This window comes from Eleutherodactylus coqui, chromosome 3, assembly GCF_035609145.1.
Source record: "Eleutherodactylus coqui strain aEleCoq1 chromosome 3, aEleCoq1.hap1, whole genome shotgun sequence".
NCBI classification, from domain to species: Eukaryota; Metazoa; Chordata; class Amphibia; order Anura; family Eleutherodactylidae; genus Eleutherodactylus; species Eleutherodactylus coqui.
In genome coordinates this window covers 117,610,610-117,629,838 of record NC_089839.1, presented here as the reverse complement: position 1 = coordinate 117,629,838, position 19,229 = coordinate 117,610,610, and the positions used below count along the sequence as shown (strand labels likewise).

The window sequence follows — 19,229 nt, the reverse complement described above, 5'->3', positions numbered from 1 at the left end:
TGTGCGATACGAATAACTGTAGGTGTGTGAAACGAATAGTGGTAGATATGCGATATTGCATGATAATAATACATGTGCAATGTGAATAACTGTAGGTGTGCAATACAAATAACGGTAAGCGTACAATATGAATAATGGTAGGTATGCGGTACGAATAGCCGTAAGTGTACGATATGAATAACGATACATGCGCAATATAAATCATGGTAGATATACGATATTGCACCAAATGAATAACGATATGTGTGCGATATGAATAACGGTAGGTGTGCGATACAAAAGAAGGTAAGTGTGCAATGCGAATAACGGTAAGTGTACAATATGAATAACGATGTGTGTGTGATATGAATAATGGTAGGTGTGCGCTATTGTTCAATATGAATAACAATACGTGTGCAATATAAATGATGGTAGGTGTGCGAGACGAATAAGGGTAAGTGTACAATATTGCACGATATGAAGATATGTATGTGATGCAAATAATGTGTACAACACGAATAATAGTAGGTGTGAAATACAAATAAGGGTAAGTGTACGATATTGCACCATATGAATAATGGTAGGTGTGCAATACGAATAATCCTAGGTGTACAGTATTGCACGATATGAGTAACAATATGTGTGCAATACAAACAAAGGTAGGTGTGCGATATTGCACGATACAAATAACTGTAGGTGTGCAATACAAATAAGTCCGACTGTACACGAACTGATTTTTGCTGTGGAATCCGCAGTCAGCGTCCCTACAGAGGATCCACAGCAAATATCGTTCAAAGCATGCTATGTAAACTCGCTTTTTCCTTCACACTCGCAAAAATGAATTGCGATATCCGTGAGCAGGGGAAAAAAAATCGCAGCATGCTCTATTTTGGTGCGGACGACTTCCATTGACTTCCAACCTGCAGCCCATCGGCAACTGACAAAGCGGATAGGCCACGGGTACCTGCGTCCTCACCTAAAAATGGCGCGGGAAAAACAAAAATTTAAGGTAAAAAAATCTGTACTGCGCATGTCCAACAGTGAGCGTCCGCAGTCAACCACAGTACAGAAGAAATGGGGAACCCGCATGTGAAATCAGGCTCTGCCGTGTGTAGCCAGACTAACAGTAGGTGTGCGATCCGAGTAATAATAAGTGGGGGATATAAATAACGTGTGCTTTTATTTCTTTAGGGCTCATTTGCAATAAGCGGCCCCGCGGGAGGGAGCTCCCGACAGAAGCGGCCCCGCGGGAGGGAGCTCCCGACAGAAGCAGGACCAAGTGAGGGAGCTCCCGAGACAAGCGGCTCCAGTGACGCCACACTCCCGAGATAAGCGGCTCCAGTGAGGCCACGCTCCCGAGATACGTGGCTCCTCGCTGTCTCCAGGAAGGAGATGGCCCCCGCACACGGAGGGTCCCCTCACGGCCCCGCTCCAGCCTCCGCAAACCGAAGACCCCCTCACAACCCCGCTCCGCCCTCCACAAACTGAGGACCCCCTCTCGGCCCAGCTCCGGCCTCCGCAAACTGAGGGCTCGGGCCTCCGCACACCGAGGACCCCATCACACCCCCTCACGACCTCCGCACACCGAGGGCCCCCTCTCGGCCACGCTCCGGCCTCTGCAAACCGAGAACCCCGTTCCGGCCGCCTCACGTCGAGGGGACCCTCACAGCCCCGCTCCGGCCGCCTCACGCCGAGGACCCCGTCATAGTTCCGCTCCGGCCGCCTCAGTATCCGCTCCATTCCTGTCTCGCTCCGTAGCTGCAGCCGCGTACTGTTACCATGGTGACACCGCTGATCCCACCCATCCAGCGATCCCTCCGCTGATCTGTGATTGGCTGACAAGGTACAGCGTGACCTTTGCCCCTTGACCTGCTGATGCTCGCTGTTTCCTGCTGGCTGGCCTGGTTGCAGTCGAGGAATCGCTGCCAGAAGGAGCGGGGCTGCAGCTGCGGGCGGCAGTCAGGAGGCGGAGGAGGAGGAAGCAGCAGCGAGCGCCGGCGTACAAGCTCTGTGGTCGCAGCTAGACGCTGTCCCTCTACAATGAGGAGGAAATCCCGCATCCTGCTGTGCTTCGCTTTCCTGTGGGTGCTCGGCATCGCCTACTACATGTACTCGGGATCCTCCGTCAGCGGCCGGAAGGTAGGAAGAGTTGCGGCGGTGGTCCCAGGGTGTACGTACTGTGTGGGTCCCCCTTGGTGTGTGTGTAGGTGGGGATGGGGGCTCCGAGTCCCCCTCTCCCGGAGTGTGTAAGGATAGAAGGGGGAAGTGGCACCGGGCGCCCCTGCCCCCGTCCAGTTTTGTGTGGGGATGGGGGCTCTGCGTCTTCTCCCCCTACCCCCCCTTCCTGGCGTGTGTGGGGATAGGGGGGGGGGGGGGGGGGCGTCTCTGGGTACCCTTCCTTTTTTGGGGTACTTCTACACGTGATGTGCGAGCGAACAATATTTTATTATAAAACAGTATAAAAGTGCACAAAGATACATTGTTTTGTTTTTTTTTCTTTGTTCAGCGGTGAATGAGAACGACTAAACACGAATTGTTCAAAGCGAACAATGATTTTACGTGAATAGTGGGATCAAATTATCATTCGTCGTCGGCCGTGTTATCGCTAAACGATTATCTACTGAGGTTTTCTTAGACTTTGTTTACCTTTTTGTTTTGATGACCAACAGGTAGTGATTGGGGGGAATCAGTCGCTCCGATCCCCACCAGTCAGCTGCTTCCCATGTCATCAGCCAAAAGCGCTGACCGTTGTCCCTGCCGACAGACCGGGTACTTGCTGAGTTGTATTCAGTAGGAGGCTCTTCTGCAATACTGACCCGGACCGCAGCGCTATGGTCAGCACTTCCTGCACGGACAGCGGCCATGGGAATCAGCTGATCGCTTGGGTTTGGAGCTCCTCCACCCCCCCCCCCCCCAATATTCATGACCTGTCTATCATCAATCAAACTACTTAATCAAATACTGTGTATGTATGTGTGTGGCTCTTATGCTCCACCCCTGGTGATGTCAATATGACGCCATTGAAGGTCCTACAACATAAATAAAACAGAGTTTTACCTACAGAAGAACAACACAGTTAGGGCTCTTGAAAAGGAGAGGACAAAAATAACAAAATGAGAACATAGCAAAGCCGTTATTATCTCAGACACAACTCAGCAGTGCTGACAGAACACACTGACCTAGCGCCACCACAGAGATCTGGTGGGCTGAAGGACCTGCTGTGATATCACTGCTGTGGGAGGAGCCAAGCTGTGTTAGTCTTGTGTGGTAATCAAGCTACTGTGAGTGTGATGTGCCACCAGAAACACTGGGGCTCTAATGTCCTAATAATTGCTAGTGGAAATATAAAGCTGTCCCGGCACCCTCCAGGCTCTTCACATATGAGCCGTGACATCCGGTTTTCTGTTGTGTTGGCGACGTTTGCGGAGCGCTTCTCGCTGTGCTGACCGATTCTGATTGGGGGGATCCTTGGCAAAAGCAGTATTGTGAGTGGAAGCATTCCCCGTTATTAGTGGAGTGGGCAGCACTTCGGTGTGGTGGACTGTATTGTTTTCTGGACGGCCACCAAAAGGGTCTGTCTGCTACACTGCTGACTGGTTCCTTTCGTTTCCTCTCGGGGCTTCTGTCACAATGGTGTTTTTGGCAGCATAGTGAAAGACACCGTCGGGGGGAGGGGAACAGAAAAACATAATGCCAGCTGAGGATGCTTCCGTCACACGACAGACCTCTGTGACTGTAGTGGGCTCCGTGAGGCTTCAGTCGTACTGTCTTTGGATTGTACCAGATCTGATAGTCCTGTCTGTTTACGGGAGAAATGGGGTGCTGGGGTACGGGCTTCGTCACGTTGCCCCCCCCCCCCCCCCCCCCCCGTAAGAACCGGCCCAATGGGGTTTTGGCTGGGTTTTGCTCTAGATGTATCTGTGGGTGAAAACTAAACTGAACTCCAGCTCTGAGAGCCCGCATTATGTAACCTGTTAGGGTTCCCACATACTTACCTGTTTTTGACGCTGCGTTAATGCTGCGTTTTTATTTAACGCAAATGTCGATAGGACTTTCTAATTTTAAAAAACGCATCGCACTAAAATCGTAAAGCACAAACCTCTGATGCGTCTCTAACATTAGAAAGTCCCATTGACAATCGCGTTAAAAAAACTTAAAGGGGTTGTCCCGCGAAAGAAAGTTGGGGTATACACTTCTGTATGGCCATATTAATGCACTTTGTAATGTACATTGTGCATTAATTATGAGCCATACAGAAGTTATTCACTTACCTGTTCCGTTGCTAGCGTCCTCGTCTCCATGGTGCCGTCTAATTTCAGCGTCTAATCGCCCGATTAGACGCGCTTGCGCAGTCCGGTCTTCTCCGTGTTGAATGGGGCCGCTCGTGCCGGAGAGCTGCTCCTCGTAGCTCCGCCCTGTCACGTGTGCCGATTCCAGCCAATCAGGAGGCTGGAATCGGCAATGGACCGCACAGAGCCCACGGTGCACCATGGGAGAAGACCCGCGGTGCATCGTGGGTGAAGATACCGGCAGCCATCGTACTAAGGTAAGTACTAAAGGGTTTTTTTTTTTTAACTGATGCATTGGGTTTGTCTTGCGCCGAACGGGGGGCCTATTGACAAAAAAAAAAAACCCCGTTTCGGTGCGGGACAACCCCTTTAAGTGTGTGGGAGCCTTCAGGGTATTGCAGTACACTTCTGGTCTCTCAGGGAGAAGTTCCAGTTGTAGCAGAGATCAGTGGCAGATAGTCTCCATGGCACAGTTGGCAATGATTCCAACAGCTGGACTATGTTCATGGCGATAGCAGAGCAGCTGTCACAGTACCTGGGTGCTCCTGTACTCGGACATCATTATCTCCTGGGGGTTGCCTGCACTTGTAGCCGGGGCGCCAAACAACCACGAACTTCTGCTAAAGCCACAGGTTGCTGCAGTTTTGCCTTGTAAGCACCTACCCTTTGAGGGTTTTCCTCTCCGTCAGAGAAGCTACAAAGTGGCAAAAATGGTTACGTTTTAAAGATTTTCTGAGCTTCAGTTATGTTCAGTTCAATTCAGTTCCTTTTTGATTTCCATTTTTTTAAACAGACCGAGGCGCCGTTGTTTCTGTGAATAGAAAAAAAAGGAAATTGCTGCTGTGAACGAGCCCTAAGGCCTCATGTCCAGCAAATCCGCATCCCATAGGAATGCATTGACCATCCGCGGTTAATTAAATAGCCGCGGATGGTATTTTAAGTGATTTGCATTTTTTACGTGCAGGGAAAAAAACCAAAACGCGACATGCTCTGTTTTAGGCTGGGTTCACACGGGGCGTATTCCCGCCGCAGCAAAAACCGCGAGATTCCCGCTGGGAGAACCGCCGCGGAAAAACCCGCGGCGGCTTTGAAGCGGCCCGGCCGCTCGCTCTTCCGCTGCGGCCGGCGCTCCCATAGAGGAGAGCGCGGCCGCGGCAGAAATAAAAAAAAAAATAGACCTGCTGCATATTCTGAAACCGCGGCTGCGGTTCCAGCCTGACTTACCGCAGCGGATTGGCCGTCCCGTGTGGACGAGATTTCTGAGAAATCTCGTCCACATGGCTGGCTAATCCCAAGATTAGCGGCCGCAGTCGGATTTGCCGCGGCGAAATTCCGTGCGGAATTTCTGTGGCAAATCTGCCCTGTGTGAACCCAGCCTTAGTGTGGATCACGCATGCGGGAGCTCAAAGAGGTCATATATCAGTTGATCTCCCGCATGAAAAAAAGGACAATTATAGTGCATCCGCAGCAGAAATCTGCGCAGGCCTGATTTTCACCGCGGACATGAGGCCTAAGTTGTTACTTGCACAATCCATGCGAGCAGCAATGGCATCACAGAACTGCGGCGGTTCTCTGTACCCGTGTATGTGCAGGGCACACATGTGCTACGTGTACTCGCAGCGTGATCGCGCACGCTTCTAAAGAGAATTGTATTTGGTGTTAAAAAAACAGCCTTTACTAGTAACGCTATTTCCCACTAAATGCGCAACAAAACCTTCGCCTTTGCTGTAAATTGCATATAGCGGGAGCCATATGATGTATTTAAGGTCCCATTGATATCAATGGGTGATGCGTCCCGAGGAACGCGAAAAAGTAGCACATGCCACAAATAGATTTCCTCGCAGTATCGCTGTGAGGGAATATATCTTGTGTATGACTGCATTCAAAAGAATGGAGTTCATATTCGCGCATCTCGCAATGTACAGGACTCTCACTAGATTCTCGCCCGTGTGAAACCAGTCTAGGGGTAGAAATGTGCAATGTTATCTCACTGTGATGAGGTCAGATTCTCATCCTCCACGAGTCAATGATGAAGTCTCCCATGTAAGGCTCGTTATCAGAGTTTCTATTCAGAACTGCTACAGAGCAGGAAGCATGCTGTTCTGTTTTATCCTGGAAATTGAGCAAACCCCATTAGAGTCAATGGGGATCCATTTGGCGTTGTTAATTATAAGCAGCTATTTGCCAGGGGGTCCTATTTTCCTGATTCCTGAATACTGATGTGAATGAGCTCTTATTGACATGTAGCAGAGTTCTTGACAATTCAGCAGTTAATATGGAGACAATTCTGTAATATAATTAGTAGAGGGTTGAATGCCCCTTTAATCAGTCTTGAGGCGCTTCTACTAAGGTCAGTTATGCTGCTATCTGTACATAGGAACTTTATGTACTTGTTTAAGGAACTTTGTCATTTCCTACGAGTCTTGGGAGCGGAGTCTGCAATACCATCCCGGGCCACTGCGCTGTGGTCAGTGCTCTCAGCTTCCTGTGCTGACATATAGTAACAGTCTTGTGGGAGATGGGGGGTCGAGTTCGGGGATCAATTCTCTTGTTGGCATTCATCTAAGTAGTCCAGAGACACAGAGCAGCAGTGATGGAGTCTTAAGAGAAGTGTCTCAGTATTCCACTTCTCTCACTGTGATTTCAGTTTCTGGGGCTTATAGGAGGTGACGGCACCATTTGCTAAATGTATATCTGCGGCCCGCTGTAGTCTGCGTTTGTGCCGTGTTGCCCTGTGATGTAGATGCACCCTCCCTGTTTTCGTGCGTCCTTGCTGTTCGCCTGTTTCGGCTGTGCGAGGTTCGCTGTGTTCAACAGCCCTAGCATAAGTCTCGGCATATTGGGGCAGATTTATTATTTGTCTTTCCAAGGCTGGGCTCTCGCAAGCGTATCTCGCAGCTGATATATACGTGCGCAGCCATTATGCAATAACATTGCGTAGAGGCTGCGGGCCGCCAATCGCCATGTACAATCTTGGACCTCTGCGACAAGGAATGACAAGGTTTTTTTTTTTTTTGCGCGCACATGTGCGGGGTGGGAATAATCCGTGATCTATAGGCTGCAGCGTAAATCCACATAGCGAGGGTTGGATTGGTGTGGATTCTGTCGTGTGAACAGCCCCTTGTTCTCACATATTAAGCCTGCAGGAATGAACTCCTTCAGCGGGGCTAATCCTGCGGATCTGCGGCTCGGATTTCTGGCATGGGTCCTCTGGCAATTACACGATGGATTTATCATCTGCAAATCCGTGACGTGACAATAGCCTACAAGGAGAGAAGTCGCTTCTTCTAAGGAAACCTCATCTGGTGCTGATCAAAACAGCCACTTGGCGAGAACTGCCCTCTACAATGTGGTAGACTAATCTAATATATTTTTGTGAAAATAAAAAAAAAATCTCTAACTTTTTTGCCTTTTTCCATTCCCATGGAAGGCTCGAACCCGCTTTTGTTTGATCACTTGGAGATTATATTGCAGTACTTCACTATATTGTAAAACCGATCAACCTACTTCAGAACGGCGGTGTACTTTTGCCGACATTCCTATTAAACCACATGTAGAAATCCTTGGCGTGCCTGAGTGTCTTCACGAGGCTCCCTGAGAAATCCTTGTGGGGGTGGTGGGAGGGGACATAGGGACCCCTCCTTCTGTGAAGCCATTTAAATATCGCAAGGCGCACGGGCTTGATGGATGGGATCACAGTTATCGGCCGCTGCATGTCAGGTGTGTGCTTGGTGGTGCCCTTTACAGCGGGTGATGATTTGGGGTTAAAGGAGGTGACGGCACCATTTGCTAAATGTATATCTGCGGCCCTCTGTAGTCTGCGTTTGTGCCGAACGTTAGGCAAGTTAGACCTAAAACCCTGAGAGTTGCTAAAATATTCTATGCAATGCAATGCGTCCTGCGGAGAATATACCAGCGGTATATTGTGACTTATCTGTGAGGGATGAGTTATGTGGAGTCCCACGTCCTCACCTTGTGTGTAAAGGCCTGTTTACACGTAACGATTGTCTCTCGAATGAAAGCGTGCAATAATTGCTGCGTCTAAACATGAAGCCTTCGTGCGCTTTTCGTTTGCTTTTCGGGTGCCGCTTAGTTTCAGTTCACATAAAAATCATCGCTGGTTCGATGACTTCTCGTCCCCACTAAACGCTCCCCACTCAGTGTTTCATATAGGAATGTGAAGCGCTGAGCGAGAATTTAGCGATTCTCAGCGATATTCTGCATGAGTGCGAACAGCAAACAAATTAGTGGTGATGTGCAAGCTGCAATCATCTCATGCAAAAGGGGCATTCGTCTACATTCAGGCTGTGTTGTAATCTCCGTCCCGGAGTTCTGTTTTTGGGTTGTTGAAAACTGCATCCAGCCGGAACTCCAGGAAGCGCCATCTGCTGTCATTACAGAAGCGGAGATCAAAGTTTTAAACTTCGATCTCCGTTTCAGTAGATTTGGAAGCAAAGGGAAACCTACTGAAACGCATGCCAAATCTCTGCAACTTTTGTCTCTATTGTTATGATGGCCCGCTGTTCTGAATCTCCTTTTTGGAATTATGTCATGACTAGAGAGCAGTGTGCGCCCCCAGGGAGTCAAGCATACAGCTGGAGAACTGGGAGATGTAGGAGAATGACAAAAAAAATTGGGACTTCAAACTTGGCACCCCCTCTCCTAAAACCCAGTGTATGGGGCTTCCAGGAGCTGATAGATTCTCTCCAGTCCTAATTGGATGAACTGCATTTTTATTGCTTTTACTTGACACTTGGTCTCTCCAGCAATCTTGCGTAGCATTCTCACTTGTCTTTTTGTATTTTTTAATTTTTTTTTTTGCCTTGCCGAAAGTGCAAAGTTATCTGCCGCTCCTTGAAGCATATTGGGAGTCGGTGACACATTTTGAATGTCTGTGTTCAGTAATTTGTTCTTCAGGATTTACATAGCGACATTTCCAGATGGGCGTCCTCCTACATCCGTCGCTGCTGAGCAGGAGCGCCCATAAGCTTTTCTTCAACTCTGCATTGGGCTGCAGTGCAAATGGGATGCAGAACAGTCATATGTTCCTCTTGCCAATCACTTGATGATTTGTGTTGCTAAGGAACAGGTGCCTAAATGGAAGAAAACAAGATTTAGTTTTTTTTTCTTTCTTCTCTTATCCGTAAAGAAAATGATGACGGCCAGCTGAATACGGAACTAACAGATCTGTTGAGTGCTGGAGGTGATTGTGTGAAGAGCGGAGAGGGTCATGTAGGGGGTTAGGATGTTCGGTGGGGATGGGGTGTGTTTTGTTTTTTTTTTGGTTTTTTTAAAATTAAAGTTGGATTTCCTGGACGTCAGGCAACCAGTGAAGAGTTCGGCAGCAGAGTTATAGGTGGATTGGGCGAGCTCAAGTGCTGGATGGAAGGTCAGAGTTATGGTCCATTTACACGGTACGAGCTGTCGGGCAAACTATGACAGCTCGTCCCAGTGATGCCTGCTTCTATGTTGTTACTCAGGAGCGAGTATCGCTCACAGCACTGCTGGAATGGAGGTGGAGTGGCTGGAGAGCGTTCTCCACCTGCGCCTCCATTTACTGTAAGACAGGCCGTTAATAGTGAACAACTGCTGTTTACACGGACCACCCCTCGTACAGTTTGCGTTTTTGCATTTACATGGTACGATTATCATTTAGATTCCCGCATGAGTGGGGGAATCTGAACGCTAACCGTCCTGTGTAAAAGGGGCCATAAGATGTGGCAGTATTCTAGCTGGGAGTAATAAGGGCATCCACCAGCATCAAGAGTGCTACACAGCTGCAAACTCTGTAATATGACTAAAGTAAGAGAAAAAAGCCAAAGACTAAATATAGTGACTGGAAGTAGATACAGGAGCCAGTAGATGACAAGAGAAAATAATGCCGTTTTTAAAGGGGTATTCCTGGCAGACTAACCTTTTAAAATCAAATGTCCATCATAACAAGAAGTCATGTTGTAATAGATTCACTGTACCCGTTCTAGCTACTCTTTTCAGTTTTTAACAGTCACATGACTTTCTGAAAATATCTCCTCTTCCTCTGCCATCTTGTCTGCATTTGCCATATCCTCCCCTTTCCATAGCGACCCCATGTATCCTGTGAGCAGTGCATGATGGGAGGACAGGAGTGGAAGCACTGCGCTGTATTGCTCATGTACAGTTTGGAGTGCTGGAAGCTCCTGTCTGTTTGCTTCAGCATGTTGTCTCTGTCTCTGGGTGCCTGCACACAAGCAGAATTTCAAGCGCGTGATTTTAGGCACATAATCCGCCCCAGACCGCAGCCAATATACTCCTATGAGGATCCGCAGTTGTCCCCAGACGGACGGATGTGTATCGCGTTTTTTCACGCGAGTGAAAAAATCTGCGACCTGTTCTAATTTTGGTCGGATCATGCGCGTGAAGCCTCCAATACAAGTGAATGGGTGCGTTTTTTCACGCAGTACATCCGGAGTGCAGCTGCGGATGGAGTCACTGGTTGCTATGACTACAGGAAGTAGGCATGGTAGGAGGCGTCCCAGCACACAGCACAGAGCTTCACAGGCACATTTCAACTGCAGATCTGTCCTTTCAGTCCCCTCATCTACCAGAGAGCAGCCAGCAGACACCAGCCAGGGTGCACCCAGTACCTCCTTTTTTTCCTGGGGGGCTCTTCCTCCTCCGTTACCGCAGTACGTCCGAAAAAAGTGACATGGATCAACCATGCCCACAAAGACATCTGCTCACCGGGTGAAAGCATGTTGCCAGAATAATTTAACGGTGCTCACACAAGCAAGAGGGACAAAACGGAGTCTGGGTGTTGGTTTTTAAGCTGTTTTCCAGGGAATGGGCAGTTCTCTAGGGGTTGGGTTTACAATAAGGGTGTCTTCCGGATTTTTCTGCGCGTTTTTTTCCGCAACACATCCGCGTATATCCGCGCGTGATTTTTCACGCATCCGCACCTATCCGCAAGCACATTTAGGTACCATACGCGCGTGAAAATCCGCGAGTGGAATCCGGAACGCTCGTGTGCAGGCGGCCTCTCTCAGTGAGGTTGGTGCTGGTAAGTTGCAGGACCTGCCAGCTGTGGGCGGAGCTACAGTACTGGAGGTAAACGAACTCTGTGCATGCTGGAAGTTGTAGGTACTGTGGAAGTGATAACTGCGAAAGTGATGCATGTAAATACAGCAGCAGATTGGCTTCTGAGAGTCCAGAGTGCTAAATAAAAGGTGCAGGTTGCCACTACTTAGCGGTATTTCCTAGATTTCAGCATTTCCATTTTATACCCCTTTAAGGTATATTTGGTGAGGCTATCCCGCAGTCCTGAATGATATGATCACTGTGTAGATCTCAGACTGCGGCAGTGATCACATCGTTCAGGACCGCAGGATATTCTCACTTCTTTTCTCTTACTTTATTGAATTTATGTCTGCGTATTCTGGAGTTCCTGATGCTGCTTGTGATACTTCTCATTTATCTTTGCTGCATTACTAGTTATCTAGAGCAGTGGTCCCCAACCTTATTAGCACCGGGGACCGGCTTCAAGCAAGACCATTTTTACAAGGCCCGGCAGGGTTGGGCGGGACATGGGCGGGGCTTTGGTTATATGGGGCGGGGTTATGAAGGGATTGGAGTTTAGTGCATATTGAATTATGACATTTAGAATGTCCTGACAGTACACACATAGGGCAGTATAATATATTCCCCCCCCCCCCCCACACACACATAGGGCAGCATATAATTTATCTCCACCCCCCCCGGAACACACATAGGGCAGCATATAATTTATCTCCACCCCCCCAGCACACACATAGGGCAGCATATAATTTACTACCCCCCCCCCCCCCCCCCCAGCGCACACATAGGGCAGCATATAATTTATCTCCCCCCTCCTCCCCGGCAGGATTACCTTGAAAACTGACCTAGGTCCTAAGAGGTGTACAGGCGCGGAGGCTGCTGCTGCTTACACAGAGGCGGCTCTTCCTCCTACTCGTGGGACGCTCTGTTGTTTGGTGCTGCAGTCCTCAGCGCTTCAAGAAGGCGCCTTGTGATTGGTTGCGGCGCGCTGCTTCCACACCAGCAAGGACCATTGTATTTCAGCCGCACTTCAGTAGCAGAGAGTGATTCCAGCAACCTCACTGGTTGTTGGGTACACACCCCCAGTTTGAGGTGTGGGGTGTGTGTACCCAACAACCAATGAGGTTGCTGGAATCGCTCACCGCTACTGAAGTGCGGCTGAAATACAATATATGCGGCCCCTTCAGCAGCGCTCTGAGCTCACACTAACCTGCTGTGTGTGGAAGCGGCCCCTTCAGCAGCGCTCTGCGCTCACACTATAGCAGGTTAGTGTGAGAGCGCAGAGCGCTGCTGAAGGGGCCGCGGGATTGTTCCTTTTAGAACAAAAGTTCCAGGCGGTGAGCGGACCGGCAGTAAACACTTAACGGCCCGGCCTCGGTCCGCGGACCGGCGGTTGGGGACCCCTGATCTAGAGCACTCGTATCCTTGTTGTATTGACTATTGTGATTATACGAGAAGGTTTTCTTGTCTTTCTTTATTAACTTTTTATTATCCCAATCAGATTGTGTGCCTGCTTGATATCTTGTTTGCTTGTGGCCCTTTGTCTTGTGGTTCTCTAATGAGTTTTATTTATGGGTGAAACCTATAGGACTTTTCAGACAATTGACCACATCAGTGTCCCATTTTTGAATGGTTATTTGGATTTATATAGGGGTGGTTTTCGTCTTTTTAGATCTTGATATACAGTATGTCTGATCTCTGATTAATATGATTGCCACCTCGGCATATTTGAGTGTGGGTTCATTTTTGTTAGGGCTCATTCACAAGACTGTGTAGCACTGCATGGCAGTGTGATACGCAGTGAATGGAGTCAATGACCGTACATTGATTTTCATTGATCCATTCACATTGGCGTGTGTTTGTTGCATGTAGATACGTGCCTGAAAAGATCACAGCATGTTCTATTTCATTGTGTATCACGCAGGAACAGCCCTATTCTTCTCTATGGTTAGCATATACAACGCTGTCCATATGCAATACAGTGCATATGTGTGACATTGCATACGCAATGAGACAGAGTGGGGAGTTAAAAAAATAAAGTCAAACGATGTGCATTAGATATGCTGTCATGTGCAGTGCACTATTGCTGCCACATGGAGCGATAGCCAACACCACAGTGCCATTGTAAGGGTCCACGGGCGGAATCCACAGTTCAAGCCACCCATAGTGGTGCATGGGGTGTCCACACTTCAATTAACACATGTGGATTTGATTTACGGATGCCACGTGCGGAAAAGAAATCGCAGATTTCATGCTGGAGGGCTCCATAGATCTCTATGGAAGCGAGCGATCCGCAATGCATTTGCAAATAAATTGCGGATTTGTAGGCAGATTTCTGTACGGTTGCTTTGAGACCAAGCGGGGAGGAGGGGGAAGGCAGTCTCTTTGGGCTTGTAATTTCTTTATTTTTTTTCCCCGCACGGACTATCCACAGTGCATCCGTGCGGGGAAAAAATTGCATCTGCGCTCGCTGGCACGCATTTTAAGATTTCTGTACTGACACGCAGGTTTTACTTACTTCACAGGGGTGCCTCGGAGGAGGACACCCCCAGTCCAGAGAGGCAGTGAATAATCCAACAAGGGGGTTATCCCAGTCGGCCAATCAATTCCGGTAATCCAAAAAGGGGGAATCCATTTTCATTCCAAAGAATGCGTTTCGGCTCATAACAAAGAGCGTTTCTCAAGCATTACAACTTGTGGAAAAGAATTCCTGACTCATGTGATGAACGTAGAGAGGCATCACGCCTCACATTGAAACGCATTATGCGCTTTAAACCAGCGTCTTGAGAACATGCTATGCAACAGGTGGCTACGTCATTAGACTATGCCACCCCACCGCCAACCCGGACAGAGATAATAGTTTCTGCCCTATGAATATACATACATGTATTCACTGCCTCTCTAGGTTAGGGGTGTCCTCTGAGGAGGCACCCCTGTAAAGTAAATCTATTGTGCACTATCTGAAATAGATTCTTTCATTCACAAAGAAATTAAGAGCCGTTCTTCCTTCTCGGAGCTGGATTGTGTGGACTGGGACGCCATACCAAAAGTAGATGTCCAATAGCTAAAGTTGCTAAACAGCTGGTCAAAGGATATGGTGTTGAAGAATAAGTTGTGTTCAGCGATTGAGTAGGGGGCATGCATCACTACTGAAAGCTGTGACTCGGGGCCCGTGCGGCCCGCCTCCGTGACTCAAGGCTGGTCAAGTAGCGTGGGTGAATATAAAGAAGTTTCTGCTGAAATAAATATACAGCTTTTTATTACAAACCTAGGTCTGTCTGGTTTTGTTACATGTGGCGGGTAGCGCTACGGTGGCACCTTAGTAACAGAAATTTTGGTGACAGACTCCCTTTTAAAAATGTTTAGTTTATAAGTTGCATTTCATTATAAACAATATTTTTTGTGGGCAAACCCTATTAAAAGGACCTGCTCAGTTAAGAAGATAATGGTATATAGGTAGTAAAACTGATTACTGAGACTTATGAAATCCCTAGAATGAAATAGTGCTAGAAAAGCTTCGTGCAAATTTGGCTCCTGTTACCTCCAGCTCAGCTGTTTTTGATGCTGCTGATTATAACGGAGCATGGCACATTACATAGTGGTTGGCTCTCTGACTCTCGTACATCCGTGACTGGATATTGGATACATTTTATGGTGGAGGGAACCTAGGTAGCAATCGTACCACAATGTGATCTCTTAATGTATGTACGCCAGTAGGGTCTACTAAGCGTTGCTTGAAGTACTTGCAGAACTGTGGAACATTCGTTAAACATTGATGTCCTAGAGCAGATATGAATAATACACAACCCCAAGTAATGTTATTAAGAATGCATTTATGTGTCTAGAATGACCGCATACTTATGTTTTTTATTTCTGTGCTCCCAGCAGGCAGAGATTGTACAGTTTGTAGCTGCTTATGTAATGTTGTGGAATTGATAACACAGAACACCGTGAAAGCAACATCAAAATGGTGCCTGATAAGTGTCAGACAGGAGGCTGCACCACTGTACTTCACTAAAGGCCTATTTACACAGAGCGATGATCGCTCAAAAATCGCTCAAACGACAGTTGAGTGACAGTTTTGAGCGATCATCTTTGCATGACTCTAAGTAGCTAATTCGGGATACCACCACAATAGCTAGGAGAACAATGCTGCTGTTTTGAATATGCAAATGGTTGCATTGTTCTCAGCGCTTTTAGTTGGTGTCCCGCTGAGAACTGCCAGAGGGATACCAGCTGAAAGAATGCTATCAGCAATGCCTGCTGAGATATCGGCATGTGGTGCTGATAAGACTCATCGTAATTCGCTAATTTCTAGTTCGCTAGAAGTGAGAAATGAACGAACAGCGCACGATAGCCGCGCGTTTAGTCGCAACGATTATCGCTCAAAAGACCGCTTTAAGGCGCCTTTAAGGTCAAAGCACGATCAGCTAAGAGATGCTCTTAAAGAGGTAGTCTGGATAGGTCATTAGTAGTTGGATGGGGTTTCGCTGCTCAGGATTCCTGTTGATCAACTGATCGTCTGGGCCACTGTCCAGTGCAGAGGACCAGTCATTGTCATCAGCGGACAGGGAGGAAATGGGAGCACTGGCTTTACTCTGAGCGCTGCACTTCTATTTCACTTTCTGCTCCTGTTAGTGACATTCTGTTTTAGGGTGACTACCCACTAGCGTCTTTTTTTCTGCTGCAAATTTGCTCCTATTTTTTCTTCCACTTGTTAATAGGACTTCCTAATGTTAAAACCGCAACGCAACACATCGCGACGCAACTTTGCGTTTTTAACATTAGAAAGTCCCATTGACAATTGGAAGAAAAAATATGAGCAAATTTGCAGCAGAAAAAAAAACGCTATTGGGTAGTCACCCTTAGGCAGGACCAGACGTCCATATAGGAATCTCATCCCTGATCTACTTATACCAGGACTGCGACTACAACAAAGGTGCATCCTCTACATAAGGGGTGTCGAACACCTTTTCACCAAGGGCCAAATTAGCATTACGTTTGCCCTCAAATGGCTCATTCACACGCGCGTATTTGTGCTTTATTAACCTTATATTTTTTACCTGTGTAATACAGACAGTTAAAACCCACTTGATTTGCATTGGGGGATTTAGACATGTTTCTTGCATGTCCTATTATGGGCCGTATTACGGAACTGAGTTGCCCATTAAAGTCAATGGGATATGCATGCAGTTATGCATGAGGGCAGGAAAAATCATTGGAACTAGAGATGAGCGAACGTACTCGGTAAGGGCGATTTCGCAATCGAGCACCGCGATTTTCGAGTACTTCACTACTCGGGTGAAAAGTACTCGGGTGAGCGGGGGGTTGCAGCGGGGAGTGGGGGGGAGAGGGAGAGAGAGAGGGCTCCCCCCTGTTCCCCTCTGCAACCCCCCGCCCCACAGCGCCCCCGAGTACTTTTCACCCGAGTAGTGAAGTACTCGAAAATCGCGGTGCTCGATTGCGAAATCACCCTTACCGAGTACGTTCGCTCATCTCTAATTGGGACCTTATTGTGTTTTCTTGTTTTTTTTTTTGCACACTTGAAAACATAGTGAATATGCGCACAAAAAAAACAAAAGCCGCTTCAGTGAGGAAATGTATCGTTTCAGTCCGTAACAATGTCCATAAGGACTGAAACTGCATATGCCTGTGTGAATGAGCCCTAAATAGTTATCTCGCTTGGACGACGAGGGTCCGTAGCGTCGATCTAGAATGACCACGACTCCGAGCATTGTTCCATTCGGTGTTTGTCGGAGGAGGTACCGTTGTCTATCTGTTGCACCCAGGAGTGCTGCGGACGACCAGGGGGCCCCCACCGTCTGGCAGGGGGTCGTCTCTCGATTTTCCTAGCAATTGCTGCAGTTAGAGCACTGTGGGTGGCATGTGAAAGGACTCCAGACGCTCAGTGGTTTGCGACAGCAAGGTCCAAGTCTCTGAGCCGTACATAAATATTGGCATAACGCAGGTCTGGTAGAATCTAATCTTAGTCCTGAGTGTTATGCTCTGCCTCCGCCAGAGTTTATCCAGGGACCTCATCGCCAAGGCTGCCAGCGCTATTCTCCATAGGATGTCTGGAAGCGCCCTCCCATCTGTGTGCTGAATGCTACCGAGGTACACGAACTCACTGACAGCGTCGACTCTGTCCGTTTACGTCTAGGTCCGAAGGGATTGCGCCGACTCCTAGATTCTGCAGCTTGGTTTTTTGCCAGGAGATGTGAAACCCAAGACAGGAGGTCTCAAAAATCAAACTGTTCCAATGAGTGTCTCAGATAATTAGATGTGACATCCAAAAGTGCAACATCGTCGGCGTAGTTCAGGTCGGTAAAGTGGTACTCCACAAGAGTGACCCCATTATGTTGGACAATACGCTGAAGAATCCAGTCCATGGCCCTGCAGAAGAGTGCAGGAGCCAAGACGCAACCTTGTCGAACACCAGACGAGGTCTCAAAACTAGCAGAGGTTGAACCGTTGCTATGGACTTGGGTGGATGTGCCCTGATGCATGTCTTTTAGTAGGTTTAAAAGGGATGTGGGGATGCCAATGCCAGGTAAGGCCTTCCAGAGGGCTTCTCTGTCGACCGAGTCCAATGCCACCTTGAGATCGATATATGCGACAAGGAGCGGTTTGTTAAATTCTCTATCTCTGAGAGGAGCCTAAGAGTGAGCATCCATGGTGGAGTGGCCTGCGGTGAAGTCGACTGCTGGGGTCTCCGCTTGGAGATCAGGAGTGGTTGTACTCTTGAGAGTAGAACATGTGCAAAGGCCTTGCCAGGAACCAAGAGGAGCGTTATCGGCCTGTAGCTAGTGCATGTTGTTTTTGGACCCTTTCCTTTGTACAGGGCGAGATGATGCCTTCCTTCCATTCGACGGAGACTTTCCCACAAGACCAGACGTGCAGAAATAGTTGATGTAAAGGAGTGCTTATTGGCTCAATTGCACATTTCAGCAGTTCAGGTGGAATGCCATCTGAGCCGGCGGCACGTCTGTTTTTATTTTTCTGAATAGCAGAATGGACCTCTTCCCGTGAAGGAGCACCCGAAGGCACAGAATGGTCATCCACAGCAACGGATGCGAGGTCATTGAGGTCATGGCGCGGGTTAGCCGATGGATGGTTTAGGGCGGATGAAAAATGTTCATGCCAGCATTGAAGTGTCTCGTCAAGGTTGGTACAAGGACTGCCATCAGATTTGTGGATTGGCGTATGCCGGCTGGTCCCTGAGGACGCTCGGATTCTGGCGACTGCTTTCTATGCTGCTCCTAGATTGTTTGACTTTAGACCCTCTTCAGCTTCATAAGCCAGAGCATTATGGTACCGCCCCCTGTCTTTCTTGGCCTTTGCTCGGAACACACCCTTCAGCCTCTTACATTCCGCTTGGTCATTTTTAAGGCGGGCTTTCACCTTCGCTTCAAGGACCTGCATAGTGTCATCCGTTAGCCAGGGCTGCCTACGGGGACGCTGGTATCCAAGAACAATCTTTGCGGTTTCACAGATAGCGTCTCTTGTTACATTCCAAGCTGCCTCTGGTTCATTTGGGAGATTACCCAGAGCGTGGAACCGGTTTTCGATTGCGATATTGTATTGACATTCGAGTGTTGGATTTTCCCTCAGGGCATCAACGTTAAATGAAGGTTGTGATCTGGTCTTATAGGGCGGACGGAGTGGAACTGCTATTTTGGCAACAAGCAAACGGTGGTCTGTGTTTGCTGGAGCTTCTGCCCCGAGGTATACTCGACTCGATTTGACAGAATTGCGATGACGAATGAGTAGGTTAGGCCTTCGCCAAAGGGTACAACGACATCTTCATAGCCAGGAGTCCGGGGACCTCGGTTTGCATTCAGGTCGCCGAGCACTATAAGTACATCATGCGGAGGGACTGACTGCACGGTGGCAGCGAGCTAGTCATAAAAG

General features: G+C 48.3%; 1 protein-coding gene across 1 annotated transcript in view; it reads left to right on the top strand.

The window, feature by feature from the left end:
• The first annotated feature begins 1,863 nt into the window (after positions 1–1,863).
• The window catches only part of GALNT2 (polypeptide N-acetylgalactosaminyltransferase 2), a 116,198-nt gene continuing 98,832 nt past the window's right edge, over positions 1,864–19,229 (top strand). The window contains exon 1 of the mRNA XM_066595996.1: positions 1,864–2,118. Within this exon, the coding sequence (XP_066452093.1) occupies positions 2,020–2,118 (99 nt within the window). The 5' untranslated portion in view covers positions 1,864–2,019. The remainder of the gene's footprint in view (positions 2,119–19,229) is intronic.